Here is a 10,641-nt window from a genome sequence, read left to right on the forward strand (position 1 = left end):
GTGCTCACGCTTTGACACTTTTACAGTTTTTGTTGTGGAACTATTCTTAACAAGGGCGTAAAAGGGGGTGTACCAAGGTCTACCGAGGGGGGTTATGCTTGAAAACCCTGCATGTCATTTTCAGAAATTACGATTAAACCCATATATGACATTGTAAATTTTTAAATCGTGTCAAAGTTACCTAAAGACAACAATAGAGTTACATCTGTCTACTTAACCAGTTAATTTATATTGTGTTTGTGCAAATTATGTCATTTTATTGGGGGGGTTATATTGACTGAATCAAATTATTGTGGGGGTCATAACCCCCCTAATCCCCCTGCAAATTACGCCTATGGTTACAGTCTGCTAAATCATTTAGTTTGTAATTTCCTATCCATCCAGGCATGTTAATTACTTAACAAAATAAAAACATTTGTTTTATACATCAAATCCTGTGTTTACCTTCTACCATCCTTCCTTCATTATCAGACGCACGTCATCATTGTTTGACTCTGACAGGGACTTTTCTTTACTAAAGCTTCCCTCCGTTAATGAGATTGGCTGCATACCAAGTTCATGTGCATCTGGCACTTGTATCTGTGAGACCGCCGGAGGAAGAGGAAGAGATGTGGCAGGGTTTGAACAAGTCTCAGTGAGGGGCAGAGGCTGGACTACACAGATAAGCCCTTCTACTCACTATTAGAAAATAGACCGTGCTTTGTGGAGAGAGGATAAGGATCCAATTGATTTCGGGTTTTAAAATGGCAAAAGGCCCACACAAACTAACTTTAGGAGAAAAGTGAAGGTAAACAAAATGTCGGTCAGGAGACACTGGGTGAGCCAATACCTCGCTGAAAATTGTTCACTTTACCAACAGAACAGTGAGCTGGTACAGTACACTATCAGAAAATCAAATTTATCTCTACTGATTAGAAAGGTGTACTGATGGTAATGTTCTTGAAAGTATAATTGCATTCTTGATCAAAAGTTATTTCCAAGTATTAGCACCTTGGTTTTTTATTAAGTATGCCTTTTTCCATATTATCTCTGAGTTTCAATTTATGAAACCAGCATGTTGTGGTAAACACTTTCAGTTAACTGAAGTTGGGTCTTTTCAGGGGAAGCATCCAACTTCTTTAGAAATTGTTAAAATTTAAGTTGATACAGTTATGCACTGCCTAATAGTGGAAAAAAATCAGTCACAAACTGCATATTTGGCCAGCCTTTCAGATGCCCTCTCGTGTAAAAATCTGACATCAAATCAGCTTAAAGGAGCAAGCTCAGCATCACAACTCAGATACCCTCTGTCACTGAGGCCAGAAATGCACAAGTCCAAAACTCGCATTTCAGTGGTTAAAACTTAGTAAATCAGTGTGCAAATCCATGCCAAACTTGTGTATGCAACAGTGTCTACACAGGGCCACCAGACATTTTTCTTATAAAAAAAATGTTGCAGTTCCAGATTTGACATTTTTCCAACTCTTTTTTTTATGTATTGTAAAATTTTTGCCATAAATGTTTAATTCAGAACACTGCAGGACTCATAATTATCTCAGTTTGTAATGGAAATATGCTGATTTAATAAAACATGCATCATTCAGCTGTGGGCACTGAGTTGTAGACCTGCCATTTTGAAAATTATTTTAATTTATGCAATTTAAAAACAGACACACAGCAATATAACAAGCCTACTGTACTTGGGTGCATTAGTAGTCTTTGATAAGCTCTATTCTAACATAGACTTTTGATAATCAAGCATATGTGTTAGAATCTTGTACATATATAAAATTCTAATGCAAACTTTATGCAATTTTTGTGATCTTTATTAAAAACTTTGTTTTAGACCATATATCTGTTTATATAAGCTGCACAGGGTCTATTGTACTACTGTGTCGAATGTATGTTGAATATATGTCCCCATCACTCATTCTTCAAACATTTAAAGTGCCATCTTATTCTCTGGTTTGTGTTTGGTACTGTATTTAGTTTTATTCTGAATAGCTGTCAGTTAATTTAAGAAATTTTTAAAACAAAGTATTAACTTCAGAGATTGGGATATTTTTTTGGTTGCTTTTTTCATCATATAAATAGAACTTTATTCCATAGATCAATTTTTTTTCTGCTTGGCCTTCAGAGGAGTCGGACACTTTTTGCTCTCTCACCCAAACCTCCCTTTTCCCCCTGCTTTGCTGCTGGATCAAGCCTTTCTTCTACCTATCATTCAACAACAAAAGAATTATGGATCTGGTCAACTGGTCTCTGAATGTATTTGACACAATTTTTTCCACTTTGAGTTTGGAAAGAGGGGAGCGCAGCTGTCCCAGTGGAACCGTGGCTGCAGGCAGAGTTTCTGGGTCCTGGGGGTGGAATCTAGTCTGCCTGGCCCCGCTTTCCATTGAAGACGTTGAAGATGTGTTTATATTCGGATTTATGATAATGGGATTCCTGCTGATCGGCTGTGGAGGAGTTCTGGTTTATCGGAAAATGGAAATGATCCTGACAGCAGTCCGGGCCTGTGAAAAGCTGTCAGGAACCTTGGATGGAATCTCTCATACTGCAAACGCACAGACTCAAATGCTGGGGGATATAAGTCGCAGACTGGATGTGGTTCTAACAAGGATCACAGCTCAGCAGCGTGCCCGTGAGGAGTGAGGCTAAACCTGGGTGAATACGGGAGAGGCGAGGTGGTAAACGAATATGGAATTTTGGCATTTTTCACAACACAGAGACACAGTTAAGGCTTTAAAGCAGTGAAAACGGGCTGCCTGCCCTAAATAATTATATTTATCATTGCAGCTGTGACCTCGGACGCAAGCTGATAAAACCTCCCTGGAATGACACTTGAGAAGGAAGCCTTGACTCCCCCCCACTCATCTGTGCTCGGATCGGTCTGAAGGCCGCATTGGGTGGAGATAGAGAACTGAACTCTTGTGACTTGTGCTTTGACTGATAACTGGTTTGGACTCTGGAGGTCTCTGATCGGTGCCGGCACAAAGTCTGCCCTGGAAGTCACCGCCTCCGCTGCATCCCTCCCCCATACCATGTGTTTTGACCCCCCCCTCCACCCCCTCCCCTCCTTAGCTGATTGCACTGTTTTGCAGAGTAGTTTTTTGAGCGTATGTTTGTGTGTTTTCTGCATAAAACACAGGATCAAAGCTCTTTTTTAACTCACCCTTCCTACTGTGTGTGCATTCTAAACTGCAAAGGTAGCACACTAAGTTGCAAAGGACCCTAGACATTCGTTCCCCCATGTTTGTCGTGTGTATGTTTCTCCGTACGGATGTTCTAAACTGCATTTTGTTCTGCATCTTGATGATGTGTGTGAATGGCAATAAAACGCTTCTGATTCTGATAAGATGTTTAGACTCATGGCGCACATGAGCAGAAATGAAAAGTGTGATTTGGTTGGTTTAAAAGACACTGTCACCCACTCCACCACCTCCCTGAGACTTAAGAGTTTTAACAGTAGGGTTTGGTTAATGGCTGGTCTTAAAATAACACCAAAGTCCATATTTCACACTTTGCAAGATGAGGTCAGGAAATTGGTGGCACTCTATAGCAGAACCGTATCTGCTGATCAGTCCAGAAGCATACCCAAGACAACCGAGTTCTACCAAACCTCACATACGGTATACACCTCACATGTGAACACAGATAAAACAGATACAACGTGCAAAGACAAACTGCTGTGATTAAAAGCAAAATCTAGACTCCAACTCTTTGTGTCCTCTAGATCTTCTACTTGCTCTTTGAACTTACAGGAACTGCTGAGTCAGATGCCTTGATGATGCAAAATAATTGAAGAAAATACTATCAAATATTTAATCTGACACTATACTTTCAGTGACGCATTTAATGACTTTAATATGTTGACTAATACATCTTAAGGGAGGTCTAAAAAGTAGCCTGGGTTATTGGCAAAGAGCGCAAACCGTATGTATTATTCAAAGCTTTTTCATTACAGCATGAAAAGATGAGCAGAGTGACTCACTTTTTTTAACCAATAGATGAAGTTTTCCTTTTTCATCTATAGAAAATTAAAATAATGAATACTGAGCACTAAGATGGACCAATGTAAAAAGGCTATAATGAGTCATTTCCCTCAACCAATAAAATGGCAACCTCTTCAAGGTGGCACAAACTGCAGTGCCTGTAAAAACTAATGTCTATTGAAAACGTGTTAATTAATGTGGCTAAGATGCCGCAGTAAAGAGCAGTAGTAGAATAATGTCCTAACATTTGTGGTGAGCACAGGAAGTAATGAATGGTGAGGTGTGTGAATCAGTGCATCTTTAGCTACCTCTTTGTGATCAATGAATCCACACTAGACATCTGTCTTCCTAAGTACTGCTAAATGAGTGCAGCTTTCAAATGATGAAGACCTAATATACTGTGGTGTTTCCAAAGTGCCCTACTGATACTGTACATCTTCATGCATTTAATTCAAGTCCAGATGTAATGTTATGAAACATAGGACACATTGCACGTGTACACTTTATAGTATAAATCGAATGTAAGCAAATACCTTTTTAAAAAAAGGCAAGGAATATACTATTTTTCTTAGTTAAGAGCAGCATTTCCTCAACACAATTTAATGAAAGATTTCTATGTACAAGATATCTAGCCACTATTGCAACACAATTAAAGGGTTTAAGTAAAAACAATAGGCAAACTATTTACAAAAAAAGCTTAATTTTATGCATACTGAAACTGGAGATGTATGGTTTTGGCTCTATGGGATATAGTCAGCATTTAAATAAATCTGCTTTACAAATGTTTCACAAATCTTCAAGGATTACTTGGTCTTTGCCAATTGCATTTCTTTTCTACCAAGACAATCCTACTTGTCTATTTTTTCATTCAATATCAATATTCTTGTTCTATTGTGTATAGAGTTTGTTTTTGTTTTAAATTTTTTAAATTAACACAAAAATTAATTCTATTTTGCACAACTTCTGTTGTACATCAACACACAAACTATTCTGTAAAAGCTAGAACACAAAAGCTCCGAACAGATGCAGGTCCTGAACTACACAAATACTTATCTAATTGCATAATTCACATGAATAAGACCAAAATTTAAAGCCATCACACCACAAATCAAAGGTTGTGTTGTACATTTCCTAAAAATGGACTCCACTCTATATGGATTGCTGCTGTCATAAAATAACTCAACTCTCAAAAGTTTAAAAGCAATTAATATAAATGGTAAATCTTTACACAGCTGTCAGTTTCAAAATATAGACTTTTTTTCTGGCAGGAGTACGATCAAATTTTTAGAGGAAGTGCTTCCAGGCAAATGCCTATAGTTTTATGCAAATAACTATGAAATAAGAAATGGAAAGAAATGTTAAAGTTCATAAAATTATCTCAGCTTGAAACACTTTAAAATGTGTCAGATTGAAGTTGTTCGGTAAACCACTTTGGCTTTGACTTCACCGTTTGTTGCATGAAACTAAATTTTGGACCCCAACACAGTATGTAACAGTGAAGTATGGTGAAGGGAGTATTTAAAAAATTGAGGTTGTATTGCTGATTTAAGTGCAGGGAAAATATGAAAAGCTACCAATTGCTTTTTTTTTAAGTTTGTTTTGGTTGTTTTTTATAAAGCTGTCAATAACAAGCAGTGTGTGTAATGAACTACACCATGTATCACAAGTTGATACACAAAATCTCACAAGTTCTTACCTGATCCCATGGACAAACGATTCCTCCAGTAAACATAAAAAGGTAGCCCATCGCAACCAAACAGGCCCAGATGACCAAGGAAAAAACACGCAAAAGCCTCTTGAAGATGGACTCAATGCAGACAAGTACAAATACTGCCAAGAATATAGCCAGTGCTGTGGGCACAGTGATGACAAAGGCCACATGGTCTGCAATGTTCTGAAAAGGACAAAAAAAATTACAAAATCTTCAGGGAGAAACACCAAATATTAAGCATACAATATGAGAGTTGAACAAAATGATTTTTCTTATGAGAAAACAGTTTTGTTTTTTAGAATTTTTTTAATACATTTGAACAAAAATAATTAAAAAAAACTTCAAAAAGATAGGATAGTTTAGCTTATTTAGATACTCTACCTAAATTAGTGTGAAAGTCTCTCACAAGTGTCCTATAAATAAAAGCTAGCAAATTTAATAAATACATATGGGAGCATTTTTAAACTGGAATTTTGTGATTCTAACTTTTTGTTTTTCCAACTTGGAAATAAAGATTAAAAAATGGATGATGCAAAAGGAAAATAACTCAAGACATTGGTGAAACATTTTTCTAAATGATTTCATTCCTTAATGATCTCAGTTACACTTGAGACTAATCTCATCCCATGTTTGAAATCCATTCAACTCCTATATGGATTTCCAACTACTTTTCGGGTACACGCTTAGATATGATGGATCAAATTATTAGGGGTTTTATCAAGTTAAACATCAGAGAACGGTATTGTTGAGAATAATGTACATACTGCCTTTACTACATTTCATCAATCTGGTGCAATGAAGGATGAAAAAAGCAGGACGGGATAATAAAAGCTGATGTCTCAGATCTCTGCAGATATTGTTGGCTACACAGGCATACATTGTTAAGACACTGATATTTAAACGTGAGCTGAAATTATGAGTTCATGCAAAATTTAGTTTTATTTTAATTTAAATTTAAGGTAAGGATTTGTTTTACTTTTGCTCTGAATGCTTTAAAATGAGATATATCCTGCTTTGAAATTATTTTTCACATTTGAATCCTTCAGCTGGGGTCTATAAAGTGGAACTGCAATGCATTGATCTGATTTCCTCCCATCCTCTTTCACACTTTTTCTGAGGTGTCTCAAAGCAACTCATTTTCACTCTGTCTCTGTAAATCCAAATGAGGCGCTCCAGTTGAGGGGTTTACAACTATAAAGAATGTCCCAACACAGACGAGCTACATCTAATGGCCAGAACGCTACAGTTTTCACTCATTTACAGGCCAGCGGTCACTCTTTCAGAGATGAGGATGTTCTCATTCTTGATAGAGAAGAACGTTGGTTTGAGAGAGGAGTAAAAGAAGCCATTTTTGTGAAGAAAGACCGYCCATCATTAAACAGAGGTGGAGGCCTCCGTTTTCAGTTGTCCCCCTCCTACAGTGCTGCTATTGCCAGTATCACTCCACCCCCTGTTAACAATAGGTGTTAATTAGGTGTCAATGATAGCCATGAGATGTGAGTATCAGTCACATGGAGGCTGTGTTTAAAAGCCTGAATTTTGCCTGAAACTCTCAGACTGAAGAAGTCTCTTGGAGGAGAGACGAAACGTTTCATTAGAGAAGAACCCGTCCAGAAGACCTATACAATTTTTTTCTTTTTGATTTTTTACCTGGATTACTGAGATGCATCAGGACATATAGAGTAGCCAAGAATCTTTTCCTATACAAATTAATTAAAAGATGACAATGACAGAAGACTTGTCCATCCAGCCTTACATGGCAGAGCCAGAGTCTGACTAAGAGGCAGACGACCAATGAGGAGATAGACGACCAAACCTTAATTGGCAGTTAGGTTGCAAATACTGTGACACAATAGTTAAGAAAACATCATAGAAAATAGAGAAAAGTGAACACATTGGAAAATATGATCCAAACAGTATAAGTCTATCTATGCAGCACCGGGAGACTAAATTGAACTTTTCTGCACAACTAGAGACTGCAAGTAGACAACAAAAAGCCTTTAATGGCTGAAAATGTGGATTTTTGCCTGATATGTCCCCTTCAACATTCAGCAACATTGTTTTTCCATCCCTGCAAACCATTTCTCAAAAATAATAAAAACTGAATAAACTGATTTGACTTTGCCGTTTCAATTTCTTGCAAACACTGAATGACAAAAACACTGTGCCTATCTTCTACAGTAGTGACACATCTATCTGTTCTTCTGACAGAGAAACATCACTTCTCTTCGCTTTTTGTTTTCATCCCGTAGCCCCAGCTCCGACCTACTCTCGGTCTGTTTCTCATACACTCAATGCACTGGGACATGAGAGGATGTTTGTGACTGCAGAAAGCCACACAGAGTGTTTCTTGCCCAGAGCAGGCCTTCAAAACAGCAAAGGATTTAGGTCAGCCATCCAGAAGGATGGAGGGATGAGGGGATAAAAATGAAAGCCACAAGGGGGAAAATGAGGTGGCAAAAGGGAATGAAAAGAAAAAGAATGATGAGGCAAAAATAAAAATAAAAAATTTCAAGGAGCAGCCACACAAAAATGTACAGAAATATTTAGTATTTTTATGAAGAAAATCATTTATTCTGAGCCTATTTTAATTCTGTTTGGTTTTATACCATTGATGCTTTTTACTTGATATGAATGCTGAATTAGTAATGCAACCTCTCCACTTCATTCTATATTGACGATTATTAAAAAAAACATTTATATTGTAAATAAGGTCAAAAGGAAGGAAGGATCAAGCACAGGATTAGGATCTAATTATTTTTGATATTTGAAATTTCACAACTTTTTAGCTGTTCATTTTTTATTTAATCAAAAGTAGGGCTGCACTATTTGCACAAATTGAATGAGTCATGAGTGACAGAAATTACAAAAAGCAGAGTGATATTCCACATTGTCTGTGTCTCCCAAGGTAGACAACAGCCTGTCTGTTGTGTGTCAGCATGCTCTGTGTTGTGCTTTTTCTGAAGCTGTGTGTTCTGGACTAATTCCTATTCATTAAACAGACAGTCAAAAAAAGCAAAGATCAAAAAACCCGTTTCTTCAGCAGTAATATAGAATACAAATTAGATGTATGGGAAATTTGAACAAAAGATGATTTAGATGATGTCATTTATAATTTAAAGCAAACCAAAAAGTAGACTTAATGCAGGTTTTTCATTTGGATTTTTAAGAGTGATATGACAGGGTTTTGATTTAAAGATTATGTAACCTTGTCAAAATAGTGACAAAGCAAAACATATTCTTGTTGCAGTTGAGCCATCAGTTCAAACAACTGAGCCTTTATCCTCCACCTTTACATTAGTACTGTGATGTGGAGCACATGCTGACTCTGCATTTACGTATTGCATGCATTTGTTACAACTAACATTAAGTCACTTTGAGTGACAGTGTGTATATGCTGATGTTCAGAGCATGTGTGGGGGGCACCCAGCTGTCCACACGCTAAAGAGCTTACATCACTAATGATTTCCTGCATATTTAACGTGATATCTCATTAACAAGGATTTCAAAGGTATTATGCTGAAACATAAAGCTGGATTTTTGTTCATTTGTAAAATTATAATTTGCAGAGTGCATGTGTTTGTGCATGTTGTAAATAAATAGCTTACCAGCCCTGAAGCAAAGAACACAGTCAGCAGAGCCAGGCAGGCTCCCATCACTATGAGGAGCAAAAACACAATGAGAGGATGCTGCTGGCTCATACAGTAGTAGGATTCATAAAGCCAGTCTGGGGATCTTCTCCTCCTCTCTTCACCTCCTCCTCCTCCTCCTTTATCCACTTCACCAGACACCCCTGCCCGGTCAAGAAGGTACCACTTTCTCCTCATTGCTTCTTGCCACATAGATCTTGGAGCCGAGAGGGATGAAAACGAGGGAGGGAAACCAGAAGAGGTGGTTACTGCTGAGGTATTAGTAGTTTCCACTACAGAAGAAGAGCATTTGCTGTTCTGTTCTGTTCTTGTGCTGTTGTTCCTGTTGAGGACCCTGGACTGAGAACTCCTGAGCTCCAGTTTGTTCTTCGGTTCTTCCTCTGCCCCGTCTCTCAAGTCCTTCAGCCGGAGACAACTGAGAGCTGAGGCTGAGTCAGAGGCAGTGTGCGCTGGCTGGAGAGGTGGCAAGAACGCACGAAAAGTAGAGCGCAGCATCCTTCCCTGTCTCCCCCTGCCAACATGTTGGGGTGGAAAATGAAGGGAAGCACAGACACAGAGTGCTCTTAAATAGAGGGAGAGGGAGAGGGAAAAGTGGGAGGGAAGTAAAGGGAGAGGGGAGGGTGAGGGGACTAAGGGGGAGGGGAAAAGATTGTGCAAGAGAATTGAAAAGTCAGCCAGAGAAACACATCAGGGCAGAATTTTTAAGATAAAAAATGTCTGGAAACATTTGCCATTGATGCATTTTTTTTCTTAATTAACACTAGTTTTAAATTTTAAACTCCAGAAACAATCACAGTTTAGAAAAAACACTTTGCATTCTTCAGTTATTATAGTTCCTCTCTATAACCCCTATTAATACATAAATTAATAATTAAAAACTTGTCTACATGCAAAGGAGGACATTCATTTAAATACTTTATGCATACATCTGCATAGTTGTACAAGATTTTATTTGAGTGTTTAGGTTTACATACTGATAAAAATATGATTCAATGACTAAGACAAAGTGCAGCTGTCATGGTAACTTTTGTTTTTGAAATGCATAAATTCAGAAACTAGCACAACAAACATACTGGATCTTGGAAAAACACATTTTCCTAAATTGTGTTTGAGGTTAAAGCCCAACAAATATTCTATTCACAAAAATGTGAATTTATTTAAACAATTACTCAAGTGAACAACTGACTATCTGGGAAAATGCTGCTGCCAAAACCATTTTAAAAGATGTAGTTTTTACATTCTTGATTTACAACCTGTTAAATTAAATTCTCCCCCACAGAGCGATGAACAGGTGGATGTCATGACT

At 37.7% G+C, this 10,641-nt stretch overlaps 1 protein-coding gene across 3 annotated transcripts in view; it reads right to left on the reverse strand.

The window, feature by feature from the left end:
- Positions 1–9,904, reverse strand: part of adcy2a (adenylate cyclase 2a) — a 45,488-nt gene extending 35,584 nt beyond the window's left edge. For 2 of the 3 annotated variants that reach the window (XM_014003421.1, XM_014003422.1), the window contains exons 1-2: positions 9,294–9,899; positions 5,671–5,868 (exon numbers count right to left, since the gene is read on the reverse strand). In XM_014003421.1, the coding sequence (XP_013858875.1) occupies positions 5,671–5,868; positions 9,294–9,830 (735 nt within the window). In that variant the 5' untranslated portion in view covers positions 9,831–9,899. Of the gene's footprint in view, positions 1–5,670; positions 5,869–9,293 lie in introns of all 3 variants that reach the window. The other variant, XM_014003423.1, reaches the window with a different exon arrangement.
- Between the last annotated feature and the right edge of the window lie 737 nt (positions 9,905–10,641).

The sequence above is a fragment of the Austrofundulus limnaeus genome, unplaced genomic scaffold (genome assembly GCF_001266775.1).
Source record: "Austrofundulus limnaeus strain Quisiro unplaced genomic scaffold, Austrofundulus_limnaeus-1.0 Scaffold18, whole genome shotgun sequence".
NCBI classification, from domain to species: domain Eukaryota; kingdom Metazoa; phylum Chordata; class Actinopteri; order Cyprinodontiformes; family Rivulidae; genus Austrofundulus; species Austrofundulus limnaeus.